General features: G+C 43.2%; 2 protein-coding genes across 10 annotated transcripts in view; one reads left to right on the top strand and one right to left on the bottom strand.

The window, feature by feature from the left end:
- LOC141052997 (uncharacterized) overlaps nucleotides 1-25,467 on the top strand; it is a 377,438-nt gene that overhangs the window by 286,749 nt on the left and 65,222 nt on the right. The window contains 1 exon segment of the mRNA XM_073550320.1: nucleotides 2,110-3,547. Coding sequence (XP_073406421.1) covers nucleotides 2,110-3,547 — 1,438 coding nt within the window.
- Nucleotides 2,058-25,186, bottom strand: LOC141052954 (uncharacterized). 9 transcript variants are annotated; one of them, XR_012220932.1, is made up of 6 exons: nucleotides 24,179-25,186; nucleotides 21,151-21,704; nucleotides 21,042-21,072; nucleotides 12,908-13,006; nucleotides 3,494-3,540; nucleotides 2,058-2,295 (listed from the first exon to the last, which is right to left on the bottom strand). XR_012220932.1 is itself a non-coding variant. In XM_073550293.1 (2 exons), exons 1-2 carry the CDS (start codon nucleotides 24,947-24,949, stop codon nucleotides 21,675-21,677), a joined length of 801 nt encoding a protein of 266 aa, XP_073406394.1. In that variant the 5' UTR covers nucleotides 24,950-25,186; the 3' UTR covers nucleotides 20,365-21,674. The 9 variants fall into 9 exon arrangements, 1 of the variants encoding a protein (XP_073406394.1); XR_012220929.1 differs by having other exon boundaries at nucleotides 20,877-21,704; XR_012220933.1 differs by having other exon boundaries at nucleotides 2,058-2,292; nucleotides 20,877-21,704.

Here is a 25,467-nt window from a genome sequence, read left to right as displayed (position 1 = left end):
TATTTGGGATACAACTTCAGTGGAACCTAAAATCTGTCTCCTACGACTCCTGGGAGAGGGCGTAGACCCAGACTCCCATATGGGAATAGCTCAAGAATATTATTCTAGCCAGAAAGTTGTTGGCTCTACATTGGATACACAATTCTCCCCCAATGATAACAGGGCTAAAATCCAGAATAAATATCACTCTATGCTTGGAAAGGGGAAGCTTATATTAATGGAATGCTCTCAAGAAATCCATACACATGGGAACAATGGGTAATTACCCCAGGTATTGCTTCAGAAAACCTTCTCAGAAATCCTACACTGGACCGTTTCTCCATTCTCTTACTGTAAACTGGGAATTTATATATTTATACCCAAGGTATCTGCAGATAATAATTGTCTCAGACCACACAATTGCCCCTTAGATATCTTCTTTTGATGTCCCAATAGGATATTATGTCTGTACAAATGTAAAATTACTATTCCAAAGCATTGTACTATAGAGCGAAATCGGGATTTATATCATTGTAATTGGTTGTTGTATTGTTTACTGTTTTTTCGCAGGCTTTTTCACATTTAGCTACTGAAAAAAATATTATTTAGAATGCTATGTTTGGTGCATGGAGCACAATAGAAGCAGTGCACAACACACTTGTAGGACATGTGCCCTGCCGACTTTCTGTGAACCTCAGTATTGCCCCCAAACAAAAACAAACCTGGAAGGTAAATTTTCCAGCCACACTGGACACTATCTACCTACACTATCTGACTGATATACAACCACCTACATAACTAACTAGATGAAATCTTGCTGTTAACAGTGGCAGTGTCAGGAGCAGCCTCTCTGCGCTGTTACAGTGTACAAATGGTGCTAAGACAAGATGGCCGCTATTTATATGGAGAGGGACATGTGATTTCAGCAGCCAATGACACAAGCCGTTGTGTCAGGACATTGCGGGTGTTTCCTGCGCCCTGATTGGCTAGCCGCAATGTGCACACACAAAGTTAGCAGAAAAAAAAGTGCTGTGCTGTGCTTACAAAAACGCCGCGCCTCTGAGCTCTGCAAACCCCCTTCCCTCATCAAACGCGTGCCAAACGCTCATGATACCCCACCATTATTGTTGCTAAAGTGCTAAAAATATTTTATTTGTGGCAACGCAAATATTTTCTCGCACTTTTACCGAATGTTACCAATTTTTACCGATTTTATAAAATTTTGCTCGGGTTTCCGATCATGAATCCGATTGTGCCATATTCGTGCCGAATTTATGTGTGGTGATCGTTTTCCAAACAAATTTGCTCATCACTAGTCAGGATCACTACAGGGTCAAATACACAAGCCGACAGCTGAGTACGCAGAAATGAACCTGAGGAGTACAAGTCTGTGTCTGGCAGCTCCTTGCAATATGCTTTGAGCTTTTAGTATGTTGTGGTGCTTTCCAGTCACTTGAAGCAGAGAGTTGATTACTCCACCTGGACTGCACACACCCATACTGCCAGGCTGAATGGTACTATTGGTCTCGGCCACCCTATTCTTAGTGGCTGGACAGAGCCTGTGCCGCCCCGAGCTTCAGGTTACAATGTCTGCGCCATCACCAGCGCCGCCTACAGAATGAATGATGGCGACGATTGGTGGTAGAAGCAGATATCGCACAAGCAGATCCCAGAGGAGATGTGACATCCATTTTGCAGAAGCCCTAATGTTATAGAATGGCAAGAAAGCAGAGCCATAGAAAAATCCCTTAAAGTGACTCCCATTTTATAAATTATAACAACCAGTTAATTAACCTATAGTAGTGACTATTTTGACACCTGAGTGGGGGCTTGTTTTTTTACTGGGATGAGTAACAGTTTTTATTAGTATCATTTTCACCTACATAACAATTTTTGGTGGCTTTTTATTCCAATATTTGGGAAGCAGAATGAACAAATAGTTGAACACTATGCTCCACTGTTTCATGCGACGAGATCTTCTATTAGACTGTGAACTGTCATTGTCTTAGTGAATAATCCAATTTTGCTACATAACTTCCCATTTCTATGGAAATTTTAAGTAGAAATGTTTAAAAATATACAATTCAAGATATTTTATTCAAAAATAATAAATGTTTTAATTCTTGGCAGATGACTGTACCAGGAGATTAGAGGGACAGCTGACATCTTCAATTTTTAAATCGGATGACCTTGAGATCCCACAGGATACAATTGACGCGAATGCCTTTACTCCAGATATGGCATCATCCCTTCACAACCAAGATTTATCATCTGATCCTGTGAAACAGGTCCTATCTTCTGATTCGTTACAAACTGCTAAGAAAAATAAAAGTCACAAGAGAGGCATTAAAAGACTAGCTGCTTTTAAAGCAAAGAAGCCAAATACACATTTAGAAGAGATGAATAGCTTTCTTTCAGAAACATGTTTTGTTAAACATCAAAAAATTCACACCGAGAAGAGATTTTCTGCTTCCAAACGTGGGAGATATTTTAACCAGAAATTAGAACTTGTCACACATGAGAGAATTTGTACTGAGGATAAGCCATTTTCATGTTCAGAATGTGGGAAATGTTTTAAATGGAAATCTTGTCTTGCTAGTCACCAGAGAACGCACACAGGGGAGAAGCCTTTTACATGTTCAGAGTGTGAGAAATGTTTTGTAGAGAAATCACAACTTGTTAGACATCAGAGAATTCACACTGGAGAGAAGCCTTTTTCATGTTCAGAATGTGGAAAATGTTTTGGATATACATCATCACTTATTATACATCAGAGAACTCACACCGGGGAGAAGCCTTTTTCATGTCCAGAATGTGGAAAATGTTTTGCACATAAAACAATTTTTGTTGCACATCAAAGAATTCACAAAGGGGAAAAGCCATATTCATGTTCAGAATGTTGGAAATGTTTTTTATATAAATTCCATCTTGTTACACACCAGAGAGCTCACATAGGGGAGAAGCTTTTTTCATGTTCAGAATGTGGGAAATGGTGGGCAGATAAATCAAGTTTTGTGAGACACCAGAGAACTCATACAAGAGAGAAACCTTTTTCATGTTCAGAATGTGGAAAATGTTTTACACGTAAAACAGGTCTTATTACACACCAGAGAACTCACACAGGGGAGAAGCCTTTTTCCTGTTCAGAATGTGAGAAATGTTTTAACCAGAAATCACACTTTGTTAGACACCAGAGAACTCACACAGGCGTGAAGCCTTTTTCCTGTTCAGAATGTGGGAAATGTTTTAACCAGAAATCACACTTTGTTAGACACCAGAGAACTCACACAGGCGTGAAGCCTTTTTCCTGTTCAGAATGTGGGAAATGTTTTAACCAGAAATCACACTTTGTTAGACACCAGAGAACTCACACAGGCCATAAGCCTTTTTCCTGTTAAGAATGTGGAAAATGTTTTCTACATAAATCACAGCTTTTTATACACCAGAGAACTCATACAGGGTTAAATCCTTTTCGTGTTCAAAATGGGGGAAATGTTTTAGCTGAAAATGTTACCTTCTTAAACATCAAAAATCCCACATGGATAGAAGCCATTATCATACCTAGAATGTGAAAAATGAATTACTGGAAAATCATATTTTGCTGACCATGAAAAATAAGTCACACAGAGAGAAATCATATATGCTGTTGACAAACTGTACAAAAAACATGTAACAGACAAACTAATAGGAAATATAGATTTTCAGCCTCCTATGGGGACAGTGCTGATTATGTCTGTAAAGTGCTATGAAATTAATGGCGCTGTGAAAGTAAGTAAAATAAATACATAACAGATAGTCATACCATTGAAAAAGAAGGGAAATTACTTTAGAACATACTTTATTTTTTGCACTATAAGACACACTTTTAAAAAGAAAAATTCTTGATAAGTGAGTTCCTAAGTCTTGAGGCATCTTCCTGTTACAGAGGAGAACGCTGATCCTGATCAGAGAGAACTGCTCTCTACTTCGACCCCACACTGATCTATGTCATCGGTGTGGGGCAGAAATTTAAAAAGCAGTTATGAAGCCAATTCTCAAGCTTTAGGATTCCAGCGAACCACAGTGAGAGCCATTAGCAACAAAAGCCGAAAACATGAACAATGGTGACCCTTCCCAGTAGTGGCCGGTCAACCAAAATTACCCCAAGAGCACGGCATTGACTGACCCAAGAGGTCACAAAAGACCCCACAACAACATCCAAAGATCTGCAGACCTCACTTGACATTATACCTGAGGAAGACTCTAAGAAGTCGAAGCCGGTTGTGTTCTAGTTTGAATTAAAAATAAAAGTCATCCTTGAATCTGAATATCAAGTTCCATCATCATCCTTCAGGAGCGCATATTGCTGGGAAAAACATTCACCAAGTGTTATAGCCTATGAAAGCACTGTCCAGTGCTCTCACTAGTTCCCAGATCTTTGAAGCAAACTGAATGGAAAGAGGAATGGCATGATCCAGGAATTGAATCTACATGCAGTATCTCAAGACACCAAATAGGTGAGTGTATTCACACTGAGTATATACCTTTGGAAACTAATTACTACACTTAGAGGCTTGCGCTTCCCATTTTTCTCCCTGTAATCCCCTCTTGCCTCAGTAAAGGTCAGTGTTCATGACTCCACCATAAGAAAGAGACTGGGCAAGAATGGCCTGTATGGCAGAGTTCAAAGAAAAAATCCACTGTTGAGCAATAAAAACAAAGGCTAATCTCAGTTTTGCCAGGAAACATCTTAATGATCCCCAAGGCTTTTGGGAGAATACTCTATGGACTGACGAGACAAAAGTTGAACTTTTTGGAAGGTGTATGTCCCATTACATCTGGCATAGAAGTAACACCACATTTTAAAAAAGGAACATCATACCACCAGTAAAATGTGGTGGTGATTTGATAGTCTGGGGATGCTTTATTGCTTCAGGACCTGGAAGACTTGCTGTAGTAAATGGAACCATGAATTCTTTTGTGTACCAAAAAATCCTGAAGGAGAATGTCCATTAATCTGTTCCTTAAGCTGAGGTGCCCTTAGGTTATGCAGCAGGACAACAATCCAAAACACACCAGCAAATCCACCTCTGAATGGCATAAGAAAAACCAAATTACGACTTTGAACTAGCCTAGTCAAAGTCCTGACCTTAATCCAGTTGACATGCTGTGGCATAGCCTTAATAAGGGGGTTTATGCTCCGAAACCCTCCAGTGTGGCTGAATTATAACAATTTTGCAAAGATGTGTGGCCAAATTCCTCCAGAGCGTTGTAAAAGACTCCTTGTCCGTTATTGCAAATGCTTGATTGCAGTTGTTACTGCCAAGGGTGATCCAACCAGTTATTAGGCTTAGGAGCAATCACTTTTTCACACAGGGCTTTCTATGCTTGGATTTAGCTTTCCCTTAATAATAAAGATCTTCATTTAAACCCTTAGTGACCGAGCCAGTTTTTACAATTCTGACCACTGTCACTTTATGAAGTTATAGCTCTGGAACGCTTCAACGGATTCCACTGATTCTTTGACTGTTTTATTGTACTTCATGTTAGTGGTAAAATTTCATTGATATGACTTTCATTTAGTTATGAAAAAAATGGGACTTTGGCAAAAATTTAGTAATTTTCAATCTAATTTTAATTTAATTTTTGTGCCCTTAAATCAGAGAGTCTTGTCACACAAAATAGTAAATAAATAACATTTCCCGCAAGGTGCGCAAAACCATATTCAAGAAGTTTATTAACCCTTCAGGTGCTTCATGAGAACTAAAGCAATGTGGAGGGAAACAATTAACATTTAGCATTTTTTAACAAAAAATTTATTTTAGACCCAAACTTTTTTTTATTTTCACAAGGGTATCAGAAGAAAATGGACCACAAAATTTGTTGTGCAATTTCTCCTGAGTACTCAGATACCGCGTTGTGGTGCTAATAAAAATATGGATATCTTATAGCCTACATATTGTAATATATTGATTAATCCATATTGAAATTAACCTGAAATATACAGACTGCATCTAGACCAAGACAGACAAGATAATGGTTACAGCCACAATCTTGAGAATCCATGTTTGCTGTTTGTCATTGTAAAACATTAAGGTTTATTTGACCTCTGTCTGTGGTAAGTTTATCAATCCCGCAGTGACACAATGTTGAGTATACTAAATGACAATGCTTGTTGAAACAGTATGTTTAATCTGGATTACTGGAAAAGATTAACCTTTGTGTACGCTGTTGACTTACTTGAATTTCAAGAGTAGTGAATGGTGCGAGTATATTGACAAAGTATTACCTGATATTTGTGTCATATGGGGGTTAAAAGTGGACTAGGCATATAGACAATTGCAGATTCTTTTACATAAAGCTATAGAAATATAGTTGGGGAAGCCTGATGTAAAACCAGAAATATAGTTGGCGATCTGAAACCATTATAGTATATTCAATCTTAGAGATCTCTTTAACCGTAGTCTGAAATATATATATTTGTGCTAGGGCTCTAGTCATAGAAAGTTGTTGGAAACTTTGTTCTTATCATATGTAAATATCAGGGCAAGAGTGAATAGTCCGAAGAGGCAAGTCTTGTTTAATGTTATTTATTCATGATAGGTGGCCACTGTCATGTGATTGGAACATCAAACAACTAACTTGTGTATTTTCATGTTTACCCATTATTATATTGAGTAAGCCTTTGTTTAAAGCAAATAAAAGCTGGGAGGCAGCCAGAAGAGACAGGAGCTTGTGGACCTGTGTGAGAGGACGCTCTTCACAGTGTGGGTCCTAGGGCGCATTTCTGTCTTCGCTGACCACTCCTCCAGCTGCAGTATTTTCCGGACAGACGTAAATGCCCCTAGTGAAGATTCTTTTCTTTTTTTCTTTCTGATGTAAGTATATGTACCAAAACCTTTGTAATTTGAATATATAAGTATACGCAATATCATACTATTTTGTATTTCGATATCATTGTCATACATTCCATTGATTTGGTGTTTTGTCACTTGGATTGATCATTGTATAATAAAATTGTGTTATATCCAAGTAGTAGCCTTCTTTAAAGCCGTATCCGAACCTTATTGCTAAACAGTTGGCAATACATAAATTGGCGTAGTCGGCAGGATACGCAGAAGGCTTAGAATTGAATTTTTTTGTTAAACTTCCGATAGTCCAGAAAAATTGTGTGATATTGCGTACAAAATGTCTCTCTTTAAGAAGAAAGAGGATGGTTGTGTGGAGATCTCTGGCTGGACCTGAGCTCCATACAATATTATAGCGCAAGAAATGCGTTGTGGATTGGCAGAACCCTGGGAGAATATGTTGGTGTACTCATGGGGATCCCTGCAAAGGCAGGTGATGCAGTTAACCCCTCGATGTTGGTGAGTTACTCGAGGCTTTCCCTGCAAAGGCAGGTGATGCAGTTAACCCATGATGTTGTTGCTTTACTCATGGGGATCCCTGCTAAGGCAGGTGATGTGGTTAACCCCTCGATGTTGGTGAGTTACTCGAGGGTTTCCCTGCAAAGGCAGGTGATGCAGTTAACCCCTGATGTTGTTGAAGTACTCAGGGGTGATGTAGAGTCTTTAGGACGGCGTATGTGGATTTTACTCAGTGTATACCGAGATATGCATGAGCAAAACACCCATATGCAAAGAAAGTTGTCAGAAATGGAACAAAAAGAGGTTGTAAGTGAGTCTGTTGAGACTCCAAGGTGGGAGGAAACCCAAACCCCATATGATATGTTGGCGACTATGTGGTCGCACAGTGTTGGTTCAAGTGAACATTGGGACAAATATGGGAAAGATGCAAAGCCTGTTGATGTAGAAGAATGGTTGCAGAAAGTAAAAGTAGAAAAAGGGAAAGAATTATGTGCTCTTGGTAGGTGTGGCTGGATCCTGCTATCTGCATATAGAAAACAGCATGAGGAAAAGCAAAGAATGTTAACTAAAGTGCAGGAATTGGAAATACAGCTATGTGAGGTCCAGAAAGCATTGGTAGCAGCACAGGGTCAGAATAAGTTAGTAATGGACAAATGTGTTGGAACTCAGCATGATGCAGAACAGGCTGCTGCATGTGTAACACAGTATAAGCGCAGAAAGAAGAGGGGAAAGGTGAAAAGGAAGAAAGCTTTGGCCAGAGCAGAGATGGAGAGGAACCCAGATCAGTGGGATGGTGATGCACAGGAGTCAACTGACTCTGAAACTGTCACCATCCCAGAACAGGGGGATGATCATTTTGATGGGGAGATGGAAGAAATGGATCCGCTTCTTAACCCATTAAAAGTTCATCGCATTTGCCAGATCCAGGTTGTAGAGACAGCTACAGGGAAGCAAAACCAGAATGAGGTAGAAGATTGCAGTGTGTCTGATAGATCTGAGTTACAATCTACCTTAAGTAGAAGAAATACTAGGGGTGGCAAGGCCCCGGCAATGTTCAGATTCAGGCGATCTGATTATCCCATGTTGTTCTGTAGTAATTATTTGGCATTGTACAGAAATGTTTGCAATCATCCAGATATGTCTCAGAATGATCCTAGTTTTCTATTTTCAATGGCAAATCATTGTAATGTAGATTATGCCACAAGAGTGTCTCTAAGAAATACCAGTTCATATGAAAGATTTGTAAAACTATTAACTGAGTGGTGTCTTAAGTCAAAAGAGCAGGATGAAGTATCCGAGAATGTTTCTGCTGTTTACAGGCCTAGGTATTGCTTTAAATGTGGGAAGATGGGCCACATTAAACGTTACAGTAATACCAAACCAGAGAGCCATTCATTGTACCAGAATATTGATGGTATTGAGAATAAGGAAGAACTTGCCATCTACGATACTGAATTTACAGACTCACGTAGAAAAGCCGACTTTGCTACAACTGCACAAAAGTCGCAAGAAATGCAGATCCCAACTGTGGATAAGAGTGAGACTGGGAAAGAGCAGAATTTGTCATATTGTAGACCCCAAAAAGACGGTGCTACTATTCCTGTGTTCTGTCTATGGGGCTGGATTATTTTACCTTGGTCACCAGTCATGGTTCCTGGGTTATTTTTTTAAGACAATCCAGTGAGGTTGTTTGTTTGTTTTTGATCAGATAGGATAAGGACAAAGTGCAGTATTTGCCTTGTAGGTATTCTAACCTTTCTGTGCTTTTTCTTTCAGACTGGACAAACCAGTTTTTCAGAGGAATCGGATTCAATGTATTTAGCTATATATAAGACATGGGGGTAGACTAATGAGCTCAATGGTAAAGGTTAAATAATTGTTTGCAAACAATTAAATAAGTAATCATCCCATTGTGATGAATCGGACTGTATTTAGCTAAAAGTTGTGATTTATTTTTATGTATGTCTTTAATCTTTATTTTAACATAATAGGTTTGTAAAATCCATTTGTAAGATGTATCTTGAACAGTGATGTTTGATATTTCAATGAATGAAGGTAATGTGATAGATCAGATTTATCCACTAGAAATGTATGAATATTGAGTGAAGTGACATGTCAATATTACAGAGAGAAGCTAGAATAGCTCAGCCAGTGGATTTCTAAAATTTGGTGGAATCAATTCAGTGTCCTGAATCTGCTCAAGTCATTTCTCAAGTAGCAGTCAATGTGATCTCAGATAATAATGTTTTTGTTTTCCCTTTAGATCAAAATCTGATCTGTAAGTGTTGTATTATTGCTTTCATCTTGTGAGACTGCTTTCAAGAGCCAAGCAATCTTCAGACAGATGCCAGCTATGGAAAATGTGGATTTCTGAAAACCAAACAGAATCTATGGCTTTACTTGGCTCAGTGGACACTAGCCATTTTTGAAGGGCAAAGACCAAGAAGATGTGACCCAAGATGTGAACTGTACTGAAGAAAAATGTCTAATGGGAGAAATGATTAACAGAAGGATTCCAAGTATTTTGCCAGCTGATCCATGCTGTCAGTGGACTTGTGATAAACATTAAATATGATGAATCAGACTGGAGATGGGGAGAGGGCTATTATATGTGGCTCCAGTTCAGATAAAAAGTGTAAAAGTATGAGGGTGGGCAATAGTGATCGCTCCATCATTTGAAGAACATGTAAGATTGCCTAGAGGTGGGATGTTTTCCTTTGGAAATATCACTTTTCGTTATATTCCAACTAATATAGCTAGTGGGTCAGGTGTTAGCTCTAGGTAAACTTTAAGGAGTAATTTGTATTATGCATACATTGGTTTGTTGTTGTTGGATAAATAATGTGTGGCTATAAGATATCCAAGGGTGGATTGTGGTGCTAATAAAAATATGGATATCTTATAGCCTACATATTGTAATATATTGATTAGTCCATATTGAAATTAACCTGAAATATACAGACTGCATCTAGACCAAGACAGAGACAGACAAGATAATGGTTACAGCCACAATCTTGAGAATCCATGTTTGCTGTTTGTCATTGTAAAACATTAAGGTTTATTTGCCTCTGTCTGTGGTGAGTTTATCAGTCCCGCAGTGACACAATGTTGAGTATACTAAATGACAATGCTTGTTGAAACAGTATGTTTAATCTGGATTACTGGAAAGGATTAACCTTTGTGTACGCTGTTGACTTAGGGTACCGTTACACCTAGCGACTCACCAGCGATCCCGACCAGCGATATTACGCGGTCAGGATCGCTGGTACATCGCTAGTTGGTCGCTAGTGAGCTGCCACACAGGCAGATCTCACCAGCGACATCGCTGGGGACGGGGATCGCTACTTACCTGTCAGACGCGGCGATCCTGCGTCCTCCCGCCCGGCTCCACGCGTCGCTCGTCGGCGCCACAGGAAGCACAGCAGGAAGTGGCCGACGAGGAATGGTCCAGCAGCTTCTCGCGCGATCAGCGATAACCAGCGGGGGAGCCGGTCGGAGGTAAGTATCACATGCAGCGATATCATTAGCAATATCGCTGCAACGTCACAAAATCGGTGACTTTACAGCGATATTGCTAGCGATATCGCAGTGTGTAACGGGGGCTTTACTTGAATTTCAAGAGTAGTGAATGGTGCGAGTATATTGACAAAGTATTACCTGATATTTGTGTCATATGGGGGTTAAAAGTGGACTAGGCATATAGACAATTGCAGATTCTTTTACATAAAGCTATAGAAATATAGTTGGGGAAGCCTGATGTAAAGCCAGAAATATAGTTGGCGATCTGAAACCATTATAGTATATTCAATATTAGAGATCTCTTTAACCGTAGTCTGAAATATATATATTTGTGCTAGGGCTCTAGTCATAGAAAGTTGTTGGAAACTTTGTTCTTATCATATGTAAATATCAGGGCAAGAGTAAATAGTCCGAAGAGGCAAGTCTTGTTTGATGTTATTTATTCATGATAGGTGGCCACTGTCATGTGATTGGAACATCAAACAACTAACTTGTGTATTTTCATGTTTACCCAATATTATATTGAGTAAGCCTTTGTTTAAAGCATATAAAAGCTGGGAGGCAGCCAGAAGAGACAGGAGCTTGTGGACCTGTGTGAGAGGACGCTCTTCGCAGTGTGGATCCTAGGAAGCATTCTCTGTCTTCGCTGACCACTCCTCCAGCTGCAGTATTTTCCGGACAGACGTAAATGCCCCTAGTGAAGATTCTTTTCTTCTTTCTCATTTAAGTATATGTACCAAAACCTTTGCAATTTGAATATATAAGTATATGCAATATTATACTATTTTCTATTTCGATATCATTGTCATACATTCCATTGATTTGGTGTTTTTGTCACTTGGATTGATCATTGTATAATAAAATTGTGTTATATCCAAGTAGTAGCCTTCTTTAAAGCCGTATCTGAACCTTATTGCTGAACAGTTGGCAATACACGCGTATGTGGGGGAAAGACACTGGGTACATGGCAGGGCTCAAAAGGGAAGGAGCACCGTTTGACTTTTTTAACGCAAAATTGGCTGGAATCGATGGCAAGCACCATGTTGTGTTTGGAGACCCCCTGATGTGCCTAAACAGTGGAAACCCCCCCAATTCTAACTCCAACCCTAACTCCAACACAACCCTTACCCCAGCACCCTAACGCCAACCCTAACTGCAAAGGATAGAAAAAAATTATAATTTTTTATTTTATATTTATATAACTAAGGGGGTTTGATTTACTATTTTTTTGTCATTTTAATATAATATTTTTTTTTCATTTTGATCACTGTGATAGGGTCTATCACAGTGATCAAAATGAACCAATAGAAAAAAAATCTATTGTTGCTGGGTATCGGCCGGCAGATCTTGGCTGGTGCACCGCACATGCTCCTGCCATTTTCTTCTAGGAAGATGACATTGAGGGCCGGGGGACAGAGCAGGAAGGTCCGATGATGGCGGAGGTATTGAGGAACCCTATTTCTCTCTCCTCTGATATGTGGGATGATTTGTACTTTTGAACTACACCATTGATTTTAACATTGTGTACTGGAAAACAGGAAAAAAATTCCAAGTGCGGTGAAATTGCAAAAAAAAAGTGCAATTCCACAGTTGTTTTTTGTATGTTTTTTTTTTAGCATGTTCACTAAATGCTAAAACTGACCTGCCATTATAATTCTACTGGTCATTACAAGTTCACAGACACCAAACATGTCTAGGTTCTTTTTTATTTAAGTGGTGAAAAAAAATTACGTTTTTTAAAACTGCCTCCCAGGTGCGAAGATCAAGGATGTGCCCAATAGGATACCAAAGCTCATCAGTGCCAACGACGTCCACCCATTTTTTCTGATACATGTTGGCACCAATGACACGGAAAGGAAGGACCTACTGACAATCTGCATGGACTTTGAAGAGTTGGGGAAGAAAGTAAAGGAACTGGATGCACAGGTAGTTTTTTTTCTTCCATCCTTCCAGTAGATGGGCATGGCACTAGGAGATTCAACAGGATCCTTGATGCGAACAACTGGCTAAGACGATGGTGCAGACAACAAAGATTCGGATTCCTGGACTACGGTTTGAATTACCTGTACGACGGACTCCTCGCCAGAGATGGACTTCACCTCAACAAACCATGGAAACACATTCGCCAGAAAACTCGCTACACTCATCAGGAGGGCGTTAAACTAGAAGAAGAGAGGATGGGAAGAAAAACGTTAGACACGAACATGAAGCCAGAAATAATACTGATGAAGGATATGAGGAGATTGGAACGAAACAAAATCCTCTAAACTGCATGCTTGGAAATGCCAGAAGCCCGACAAACAAGATGGAAGAACTAGAAGCAGAAATATCTACAGATAACTATGACCTAGTGGGAATAACTGTAAGCGGTTTATACCTTGTGGGGGAATAAAAGGACAAGAAATAGGAAAAACCCAATGTGGCTAAGCAAAGAAGTAAGAGGGGCAATTAACAGTAAAAAGAAAGCACTGACACTGATGAAGTCAGTACATTTGCTATACTGATTGGTATGTATTGACTGTCAATATAACACGTGGTAAATCATGTATTTTCTTTACAGGACACTTCTAGTGAAGAGCAGGAGCAGTTGGGTGGAAATGATTCTTCCCAGGGTCGTCGGGCCCGATTTCCTGAGGTGGAAAGATGGTGTGTAAGTAGTCTTGATTGTTTTTGGTTTAAGTGTTTTATCTTTAAAACTATATGACTTATGTTATTTTTTGCTTTGTTTTTTTGGGTTTCTTTGATGTCTACCTTCCACAATGTGAGGAAGCCAACCCCATCATTGACCATGACCAACTGATTCCTCTTGTGCAAGAGCGAGTAGCGTTGTGGGACACCCATGATCGTCAGCATTCGGACTTAGTAGTGATTCGATGACTCTGGGAAGAAGTGGCCAGATCGCTGTTGGCTGATTGGGACCATGCCACGCCACAAGTCAGAAAGGATTATCGTAAGTATTGCAACGTGGTCTGACACGGCAGTGAACCTGTAAATGTAGGTGCATTGTTTTACAATTTCTTTTTTACTTATTTTCCTCTTCACAGTGAAGAGAGTAAAAGTCCATTGGCGTTCCATGAAGGATCGATTCAATAAAGATATGAGAGAGGAGATTCATGTTCGAAGTGGTGCTGCTCCAAAGGTCATGAAATACAATTACCATTGCATGCTGTCTTTCCTGAGGCCTACAGTTGCTCATCGAAATGTTTTTCATTTATTTTCCACACAGAACTTGGCGCAGCACCACAGAACCTGGATCGTCCTCAGTTGAAGCGGCCCCTCATTGGTCAGCCACCGAACACTCGCAATCATCCACCAGCGAGGCAGCAACTGGGCAGGCTTCACAGGCAGGGGAACAGGCAGCCGGTCCATCAGTTTTTCCCCTCTCCCAGTCCTCTGCCACTGGTTTTGTTGGGTCTTCTCGCCAGCGGCAGAGGGCCTGGAAGAGGTCAGTCATGCACTAGTTTATTCACTTAAGTTCGATCTTCCAGGATGGGAGGAAAGTGATTGGAGATAGACTGGACACTGGTTAAACTCGCGTGAGCACACTTTTCCAGGAAGTCAACAGACGCCTTGACCACCTGGAAGCCTTCAGAGACCAGTGCAACATTTTTTTCCTCAATAGAGCGGGGCATGTCGGAAAACCTGCCACCTGAACTCCAGCTGAACGTTATGCAGGCCTGCCAGGCTGCCTACAGCGAGACATTACAGCAGTCCCGAACCTACCATTCGCAGTCCGAATATTACCAGCAAGCGCAAATTTCTTTTCCGACACGTCAACAAGGGCAAGCACAGCATCAGAGGCAGAAGACCCCAGCACACTGCTACAGAGGCCACCACTCCCAACTCAGCCAAGCAAGAAACGCAGAGGTAACAACAAAAAACACGCCCAGTACTGACTCTGCTCAGCATCGGAAAATGAAGACCCAGAGCAAGAAATGTCACCCAGAAAAGGACCCGCCACCTCTACCCTCACCTCCCAATGTGTCTCTGTTGTCAAATCTGTTTCTACCTTACCTTGGGCCTCTCCCTTCCAATGTGTCTATCCCTTTCCACGATTCAACTACTAACGTGTCGTCTACTCCTAATATGTCATCTTCCCATTTTAGTCCCATCCATGACATCATAGACCACACCATCCATGAGACAATCCTGCATTTTATTGCCCCTTCCCCTGTAACCCCTTCGTCACCCGACTCATACCCAATCATCCCAGCTCGACACCCCCAAGGGCCACAATATCTCACAATCGGACAGACCCTGAACATAAACTTTTTGACAGTTAGAGTGATCAATGAGTGGAACAGGCTGCCACGAGAAGTGGTGAGTTCTCCTTCAATGGAAGTCTTCAAACAGAGGCTGGACAGACATCTGACTGGGATGATTTAGCGAATCCTGCTTTGAGCAGGGGGTTGGACCAGATGGCCCAGGAGGTCCCTTCCAACTCTACAATTCTATGATTCTATGATTCTATGATTAAACCCAATTGTTGGTTAATGGAAAATAAGCACTTGTTTATTGTTGGTAAATAAAAACTGTCTCTTGTTTACACAATCCCTGTGTTTTCTTTGTCTCTTTATGTGAAAACACACACGTGTGTATTGTATTGTTGAGTGAAGTAACGGGTGTTTCACTGGAGGTGTTTTATTATTATTAAAGTCAGCAAACATTAGAGGTGCATTTACTTACAAGCAGATTAAACCATTTCATTTTGCCATGCCACATGCCCGCTATCAGAAACAAAGTAAGCCGCAAACATCCCTCATTTGGACAACTTCCACTGTAGTCCGCAGAGGGTGATCTCGGTAATCTTGCAATGTGCTAGTAACAGCTTCATCAATTTCTACTTGTTGTCGCTCTTTTGCCAGGATGTAATTGTGCATAACGACACACGCTTTGACAACCTCATCAATATTCTCAGTTTTTAGATTGATGGCTGTTCCCAAAATGCTCCATTTAGATGCCAACAAACCAAAGGCACACTCCATGGTCCTTTGTGCCCTTGTCAGTCTATAGTTGTAAATCTTTGTGTGATTCAAGGCCCAACTCGAGTACGGTTTTATGAGGTTGGCACACATTTGAAACGCCCCATCCCCAACCACATTAAAGGCATTGGCGGTCCTTCAGTGTTCGGAAGAGATCGTGGATATGTGTAAAGTTGAAATTATTACCATACAAATGTTGGCCCATGTCAGAGTTTTTGAAAGTCTGTGAGTCATTTCCTCGTCCAAATGAGCCAACGTCAACAAATTGACAGCATCTGCAATTGCCATGAGAACAATTGAAAAGTATTTTTGTAATTGAAATACTCAGATCTTCCAGCAGGTTTCAGAATCCGAATGTGTTTGCCATCCACAGCCCCCATACAGTTTGGAAAATTACAAATGTCCTGGAATTTTGCAGCATTTTCCAGCCATAGTTCAGTTGTGGGTTGGGGGAGGAATTTTCATGTAGAATGTCACATAAAGCAGGGCAGGTGTCTCCAACAATCCCAGAAAGGGTGGACACTCCAATCTGGAATTGAAAATGTAAAGATAATAAGGTCTCTCCGGTAGCCAGGAATCTGCCGAACAGAAAATGGGGAAAAAAAATAAGTACATGGCTTTTAAAACAATAATACTAATGACAGGTGTTTATTTTTAAAAATTACGTACCTCAGGGTCACCAAAAGTCGTTCCTCAGCAGGAATTGCTTGACGTAGTTCTGTGTCCTGCCTGGTGATGGATCCTTGGACACGTTGCAGCAAGTCATTGAAGCTCTGTTCCGACATCCTCGTGTAGTGGAAAAAGGTCTCAGGGTTTTCACGCAGCTCGGTGTACAAGTAGTAGGCTCCACGTCTCTCTTGGACTGCAACGATGGGGTGTTGCCAGTAGCGACGACGACGTCTTCTTCATCTTTCTTCTTCACAAGCCCACAGCAAAGGCAAAAGCCAATATCAATGCCAAATACAGATTACGATAGAAGCTCTCCATGCCAAGATCCATCTTGCAGCTGGATACAGCACCAAAAGATGATGATTTAATCTGTGCAAGGGTCTATAAGCAGAATTCCCATGAGACACGCCCATTTGACGTGGCTTGTGTCAAGGAATTTCTCCTAGAAAAGCATTGGCCGCATACCAAAATTCAAGGAAATCTCGAACGCATGCGCATAACAACGCAAACGCATGCACACGCAGCGTTTTTTTGAGCATCATGCGTAAGCTGATACAGATAAAAACGCTGCATAAGCATGCATTTGTGTGACGGAGTCAGCTTCCACTGAGTCGCTTTCTAGAGTGGACCCTCTGGGTCGTGGCACCCACCCACCGAGGGCGAGCTCACCTTGTGACGAACAACCCCTTATACAGGGAGCGTCAGGGGCAAGACCAAGGGGGTGAGCCACCACGACTGCTGGAACCAGACGGCCGGCTCAAGGAGACTCAATGCGAAGTGTCTGGCGACAAGGGACGTGCAGGAAACAAGACAAGGCATGGTTTCAAGGTATCTTCATTAAGTCGAACTCGGTAACATCAGGTGCAAGACGTGATAACAGGAAAACACAGCAAGGTGTGTGCGTGGCACGCCAAGGTACATGGCATGGTACGTGCTAGATGGCACGCCTAGGTACAAGCAAGGCTCGATGGCATCGGACTCCAGACAGCTGGCAACGATCGACAGGATCAGGGCATCAGGCTGCGGACATCAGGCCGCAGTCGTCAGGCTTACGATCTCTGGCAGTGATCGGCAGGTTCCGGGCATCCGGCAGGCAAACCAGGGTTCAGGCAAGGAGGCACGACAGAGTTCAAGACATGGTGCATGTTAGGGAACACGCCAAGGTCCAAGGCAAGGTTCCAGGCAGGGTGCGTGCTAGGGGGCACACCAGGGTCCAGGGCAAGGTGAAAGGCAAGGTGCGTGTGTAGGGGTCACGCCAGGTTCAAAGTACAAAACACAGTGCCTGTGTAGGGGACACGCCAGGGTTCAAAGCACAAGACATGGTGCGTGTGTAGGGACACGCCAGGGTTCAAGATCCAAGGCAAGGTCCTGCGCCAGGGTCAGGTTCAAGTCAGGGGCCCGCGCGTGCTAGGAGACACGCCAGGGTTCAGGCTAAGGCAAGGGCCTGCGCGTGCAAGAGGGCACGACAGGGTACAGGCTAGGGCCTGTGCGTGCAAGAGGGCACGACAGGGTACATGGCAAGACCTGCGCATACCTTTAGAGAAGCATGGGGGAGGTTTGCCAAGGAGCAGGCTATGGCCTGCGCGTGCTAAGAGGGCATGCAATGCACAGTGCAGAGACAGTGTGGGTGCAAGGAAGCACAGAGAGCACGGCTGAGGCACTGGCTAGCTGGTCGGGCTAAGGCACAGACAGACGGGCAAGACTGAGGTGAACCCGGCTGAGGCATAACAGGCGACACAGCTGTCACTGGCCGACGAGTACGACCCGGAAGTACTGGTGCTATGGTGCTATATCAGGCTGCCCCTCCCTATGGTCAGGACCTGAGTATCGTGTTGCTTCCCTGCATGGCTGCTTGGTCTGCTCGGTCGCTCCCTGTATTCTGTGCCCCTGCACTCTGCCCTGTCGTGCGTCTCTGCACACGCTTTGTGCTTGTGCTCTGCCTCTTGTCTCGTGCCATGTCTTGTGTTGTCTCTCGTGCCATGTTTGTCCTTGCCTTGCTTTGCCTTGTAGTACGTTCTATGTTCTCTGCCTTGCCTAAGCTCTTCGTTGCCTTGTTGTTCGTCCTCTGTTCAGTGTCTAGTCTCAAGGCTCTGCCTTGACCCGGCTCTGGGCTCCGGCCTATGCTCCGCTGCTAGACTCTGTCTCTGTCCCTGACTAGTCTCAAGGCTCTGGGCTTCGGCCTACGCTCCGCTGCTAGTTCCACTCTCTTTCCTGAACCCTGACTCTGGCGTGCCCTCTGCACGCGCAGGACCTTGTCTTGCCTACGTTTTTTGTGCACTCTTGCACCTCTCGTACTAGGCTTTGCCATGCTGTCTCGCACGCGTCGCTGTCCTGTACCTTTGCCTAGCCCTGCCTTGTGGCTGCGTGCCCTCTTGTACGTGCCTGGTCGCTCCGTGCCCGCCTGTTGTGCCTCAGCCGTGCCGCCCCTAGTCGTGCCCGCCTGTGTGCCTCAGCCGTGCTCGCCGTCCAGTGCTATTGTGGTTTCCGCCTGTCTGTGCCTCAGCCGTGCCACCTCTAGTCATGCCCGCCTGCCTGTGCCTCCAGCCGGTACCGCCTGCCGGTGCCCCAGTCGTGGTTTCCGTGCTCCCTTGCACTCACACTGTTTCTCGCACTGTGCGTTTTCGTGCTACTCTTGCACAAGTCTTTTGCTTTCCTTGCTCTGTCCTGAACCTTGTCTCTCTGTCGTGTTCTGAGTTCCATGACCTGTCTCGAATCTTTGTCTTGCTCGTACCTTGCTCTGTGCTCTGCTCTTTGTTTTGAACCCTCACCTTGGCGTGCCCCCCTTCTATAGCACGTGTGGGACCCGCTGCTAACCTTGTACCCTGGTGTGCCTAGCACAGCCAGGACCATTCTTTGTACCATGCCCCTTGCGTGCCCTAGCACGCGCAGGACTTTGAATCTTGAATCCTGGTGGCTTCCTTAGCGCGCCGAGGACCTTGGACCTGACCCTGGCGTGTTCCTTTGCACACGCAGGACTCTGCTCTGAACCTGTCCCTGGCATGCCCCTCAGCATGCGCAGGCATCCGTCCTTGAACCTGACCCTGGCATGTCTCCTAGCACGCACCCTGCCTCGTATCCTGATTTGTCTGCCGGATTCCCGAAGCCTGCCGACCGCTGCCAGAGGTCCGGAACCAGATGACTACTTCCTGATGCATGGATCCTGTCAGTCCTTGCCAGTCTTCTGGAGTCTGATGCCTTTGCACCCACCTTGGACCCTGGCGTGTCTTCTTGCACGCACTCTGGAACATTTGGCGTGCCTTTGCACGCACCTTGCCGTGTTTCACCGTTTGTGCCCTGCATCTGATTCTCTGTTTTTGCCTTGTATCTGATTAAAGTGTATAACCACGTTTGCTGAAGAAACCCTTTGACCTTGCTTATGTTTCGTTACCTGTTCGTCCTGTTGCCAGGCACTCAGTAGTGTCTCCCTGAGTCGGCCGTCTGGTTCAGCTGCCATGGTGGCTCACCCCCTTGGTCTTGCCCCTGACACTCCCTGTACAGGGGGTGGGTTCTCACTAGGTCAGCTCGCCCTAGGTGGGTGGGTGCCACGGCCCAGAGGGTCCACTCTAAGAAGAAAAATGACTCAGTGTAAGCTGACGCTCGTCACAAAAGGGCACATGAAGAAGCAAGGCAAGGCTTGGCAAGGTACAGAACATAGGCAGAAGCACATAGCCAGGTCAGAGAGAGTATAGGGCTAGCAGTGGAGCATAGGCCGAAGCCCAGAGCCGGGTTAAGGGAGAACCTTGAGACTAGCCAGGAAATGTGCTAGAGAGCACCATAGGACAGAGTCTAGCAGCGGAGCGTAGGCTGAAGCCCAGAGCCGGGTCAAGGCAGAACCTTGAGTATAGGAGTAACCCCGGCACACTAATAACATGAAAGTAAAGTCTTCTCAACGACAGTCTTTAATTGTTGTGATTTTATTGATTGTGAAAAAAAAGGGTGGTGTTACAATCCAAAAAAGGGTGGTGTTACAATCCAACGTTTCAGCTCTACATCTCGAGCTTTCATCAGGGATATGACTACAATATATACAATAAAAGAACAAAAATCAATAAACTTTATAAAGTATTATAAAACCAAAAATCTAGTGATAGGTGATACATAAGGTGGGGACAGTGTCAAACATCCTTTGTGAAGGTGTGTATGGATCTATAATGATGTGAGGCCAGTGAGTATGTATTGTGGTGTGATACGGTGAACATGTGAGAGGTTGAAAAGAGGAATAGAGTGAAGGTGTAAGGAGTTGAAAAGCATGAATGTGTAGGTAGTGTTGAGAAAGGGCATTAGGGGACAGTGAAGTGGAGTGGGAATAAAGGTGAGGTCATCTAAGGAGGCAGTGTGTAAGGGGTGCTCTTGGAAATGTTAAGGCATAAGGTATAAATACCTAGATCCTTGGTTTTGAGGTGTGTGTATAAGTGGTATAGGTTTGCCTTTGTAGTCCAGCTGCTGGAACAGTACCTATAGTAACCACTGAAAAAGGGTATAGGTTAAGGAATAGCAAGGTATATAGAAAGAAAAGATATAAAAGAAAGTTTTAGGGGTCACATACCGATGTGTAGGGTCAGCACGTGACTCCCGTCCTAAGGACAAAAAAGCAGGTCAATAAGCTGAGATGGAGAAAGGAAACCCAGTCTATGAAGACTGTAGGGCACCATTACCTTGTGTCCTAAATCTAGTCAGGTGTGGAGGAGGCCGGAAGTGCATGTGGCTTAGTGCAGTGATGTTAAATACTGTCAAGCACTTCCTGATTGGGTGGGGAAGGGGCGGGAATGGGGGGAAGGGCCATCGCCATCTTAGTGAGGTCAAAAATGTCTGAATGAATGTACTGAGCATGTGCAGGGCGGGGATAGAGAATGAGCATGTTTTGACTTGACAGGAAGTGATGGTGGCAGTCGCCATCTTGGTAAGGTCAAAAAATGTCAGAATGAATGTACTGAGCATGTGCAGGGCGGGGATAGAGAATGAACATGTTTTGACTTGACAGGAAGTGATGTTGGCAGTCGCCATCTTGGTGAGGTCAAAATTGTCAGAATGAATGTACTGAGCAGGTGCGAGCCATCCAGGAAGTGAAGTAAAAAAGGGAGGGTTGTGAGGAAATGTCACATGCATACAGGCGGCCATTTTAATGGTGGGACTGTGCTGAATTCATGCACGGTGATAATTTCAGTGCTGGTTGTGCCTATCAGGTTTCAGAGAAACTTCCTTTTCCTGCCTAAAAACAAAGAAAGGTAATTAGAGCAAGGTTTACATACAAAGAGTAAAATGGCGTTCATATTAACACACTTATGTCAGAAATATCTCCTATAAACCAAAAAACGTTGTGTAGGAAAAGAACTTATTTGGTAGTGATTTTAAACTCCTGATGAAAAACAAAACTAATTCACTATGAAGTGGAATTTAGAAGGGATTAATAATACATTTCAGATTCTCTATTGAGACCGTGTGGATGGAGGGTATTTAGGTGATATATCCAATACGCTTCACGCTCTTTGAGCGTTTGGATTCTATTACCCCCTCGTCTGGGTACAGGGATTTGTTCGATAACCTGAAATTTCAGTTGGCTTACAGAGTGTCTATTTTCCACAAAATGGGCAGGAATTGGTAAAAGTGTGTTCTCACACCGGATGGTTGATTTATGTTTGGAAATGCGGTCTTTCACATGCTGGGTGGTTTCCCCAACGTATCCTAGGCCGCATGGGCATTTGATTAAATAGACGACAAAATTTGAGTTGCAGGTAAAATAGCCATTGATCTTGTACCGTTTGCCAGACCTCGGATGGGTGAATGAATCGCCTTTACTAACATTCGTGCATTGTGCGCAACCCAAACAAGGGAAGGTTCCGTTGCGCACCGTGCTAAATGTCTTCTGCCTGAATGTCTTGAAGTGGGAGCCCACGTCGGCTCTAACCAAAGTGTTTTTTAGGTTCTGAGCCCGCTTATGGCAGATGAGAGGAGGATTTTGGAAATTTTCAATCCCCGGGTAAGCCTTTTCTAGTAGGGGCCAGTGTTCAAGGACTGCTTTTTTGATCAGAGGAGAGAACGGGTGATAGGTGTTGATGAACTTAACCCTATTCTCTACATCACAGTCACGTTGGGTAATTCTGGTTTGTTGTTCAGCATTAAATTTGGGGTATCCTCTTGTTTGAAACTTTTCAGTCATCTCGTCATGTCTCATTTGCCTGATATCAGGTTTTGAGACTATGCGGTCAATTCTGTCATGTTGGGATTTAGGTAGAGCTATCTTCACGTGTCTTGGGTGACAACTGGACCAGTGTAGTAGACTATTACGGTCTGTAGGTTTGACGTAAAGGTCACTTGTAAGGGTGCCAGAGTCAGTTTTAGTGATCATGGTGTCAAGGAAACTGACAGACTGTGTGTTGGAATGTGAGGTAAAGGTTAGGTTCGGTATACTCTGGTTGAGGTCATGTACAAAATCTGTGAGGCTATTGGTGTCACCTGTCCATACACAAAAGATGTCGTCTATGTATCTGAGCCAGGTAAGAGCATGTTTTCTATATAGATGATGTGTGTAGACAAAGTCAGCCTCAAATTTACACATGAAGATGTTAGCGTACGGGGGGGCTACATTCGCCCCCATCGCGGTACCCCGTGCCTGAAGGTAGAATTGGTCCTCAAAGAGGAAATAGTTGTTGTTGAGGACCAATTTGAGTGTATCGGTACAGAACAATTTCTGGGGTTCGCTAAGAGAGGATTGTAAATCTAGGAACCATCTGACAGCCTCGATGCCAAGATCGTGATCTATACTAGTATATAGGCTGTTGACGTCTAGGCTGGCTAATAAACAAAAGGAAGGAATGTCATGGAGGGTTCTAACGTGGTTCAGAAAATCACCGGTGTCTTTGAGATAAGATGGAATTTTTGGTACTAGTGGAGTGAGGATCTTTTCCAAGGTTATTGACAGGGGTGAGAGGATAGAGTCGGTAGATGCCACTATGGGTCTACCGGGGGGCTTTTCCAAATTTTTATGTATTTTGGGGAGTATATAAATGACTGGAGTTATGGGACTTTGTTTGTGCAAATACTCTGCCAGTTTAGAATCAATTGTACCCAAATTTAAGTGGAAGTTGATCAAATTGTCTATCTTTCTCTCTATGGAGTAGATAGGATTCGTGGGGATGGGTCTGTATGTCGTGACGTCAGAGAGTTGTCTCTGGATTTCAGACAGATAGTATTTCTTATCCAGTACTACAATGGAGCCACCTTTATCAGCAGGCTTTATGACAATGTCCTTGTTGTTTTTAAGACTTTTCAGTGCTAATGATTCTTCTCTATTAAGGTTATGCTTAAGGTGGTATTTACCATGTTTGATTTCATCTATATACTTATCCACAGAAGCATTAACAAGTGAAATATACGTCTCGACAGGATGATAGAGGCGAGGTGGTTGAAACGTGCTCGGGATCTTGAGTCCGAGATCTTTGAGAATAAACGTCTCTTGGGTGCTGGTTCCCGAGGAGAAAGGTACCTGGTTGGTGTTTATGTCTCCGCCATCTTTGTCAAAATGTACCTTAAGTTTCAAAGAGCGGTAAAAACGATTTAACTCTTGGTGTACGAGGAACGGATCAAAGGAGGGAGTGGGACAGAATGAGAGGCCCCTCTGGAGAACTCGGATCTCGGCAGGTGAGAGACAATAGGTAGAGATGTTGAAGACAAGATTGTTCTTACCTGAGATCGAGTATTGGGACGTGTATCCCTCTGGGGGTCCTCGTCTGTTTTTTCTTCTTCCTCCTCGTCTGAAACTGTGTTTGGAGGTGCCGGGGGTTTCTTGCGCGGGTCGAAAAAAGACTTGGGCGGTTTCCCACCGCGTCCTCCTCTGCCGCCTCGTCCAACTTGACCACCATCCGAACCTGAAGAACCTGATGAGCCATATCGGTTTCTGTAGGGGGGACCATCTGGAAGTGTGGTATACCGCCATCTATAGACCTGGTTTTTGAGATAGTCGTCCTGGTCTCTCAGAAACTTGTTCTTTTTTCGTGTTTTCAGTTCATTGGTGTAGTCTTGTAGAGTTTTGTTGGCTCTTGCCTTAAGGCTAGCGAGATCTGTTGGAGAAAGGGTGTTAGTCAACTGATTTTCGATAGCAGCAACCTGATCTTTCACCTGTATATTCTCCTGGAGAAATTTGATGGTCAACACCATTAAATCTATAGAGCACTTATTTAGAATATTTTCAAAAAGTTGACAATATTCCTCATTGTCACTGAAGAGGGTTGGTCGTAACGAGACCCTGAGTCCCCTCGGAATCCGCTGTGCCTTCGTGTATTGAGCTAAAGTATATGCATGCAATTCAAAAGATGAAAGTTTCTTCAATTCCTTTTCATAATCCCTCGATTTCACCTCACGGGTAGGGATATTCAGGAAATTGTCAGTTTCTCTGACCGTAGAAAGAATACTAGATCTTTCTTCTTCGTTGAAGGAGAAGACACCGAAGGAGGCCATGAAAAATTGCGAAAATATGGTTTAGAGGGGGAGACAACTGTCTAAAATAGATCAAATATAAAGTAGATATGACAGGCTCAAACCCCAACTTAGGTGCTCTGGGAAAAAACAAGACTAAAGTATAGGAGTAACCCCGGCACACTAATAACATGAAAGTAAAGTCTTCTCAACGACAGTCTTTAATTGTTGTGATTTTATTGATTGTGAAAAAAAAGGGTGGTGTTACAATCCAAAAAAGGGTGGTGTTACAATCCAACGTTTCAGCTCTACAAGGTAATGGTGCCCTACAGTCTTCATAGACTGGGTTTCCTCTCTCCATCTCAGCTTATTGACCTGCTTTTTTGTCCTTAGGACGGGAGTCACGTGCTGACCCTACACATCGGTATGTGACCCCTAAAACTTTCTTTTATATCTTTTCTTTCTATATACCTTGCTATTCCTTAACCTATACCCTTTTTCAGTGGTTACTATAGGTACTGTTCCAGCAGCTGGACTACAAAGGCAAACCTATACCACTT

Source organism: Dendrobates tinctorius, unplaced genomic scaffold (genome assembly GCF_039654945.1).
Source record: "Dendrobates tinctorius isolate UK_male_01 unplaced genomic scaffold, ASM3965494v1 ptg000164l, whole genome shotgun sequence".
NCBI lineage: Eukaryota > Metazoa > Chordata > Amphibia > Anura > Dendrobatidae > Dendrobates > Dendrobates tinctorius.
The sequence above is the reverse complement of the archived record's forward strand: the minus strand, read 5'-3'. Positions and strand labels throughout refer to the sequence as shown.

Bases quoted from the DNA above. Each gene is read 5' to 3' on its own strand.
- LOC141052954 (XM_073550293.1), bottom strand. From the start codon at position 24,949: ATGGCCTCCTTCGGTGTCTTCTCCTTCAACGAAGAAGAAAGATCTAGT. The intron at 21,705-24,178 runs GTAAGAACAATC...CTTTGTTTTTAG, and splicing joins GTCCCAATACTCGATCTCAG to GCAGGAAAAGGAAGTTTCTC.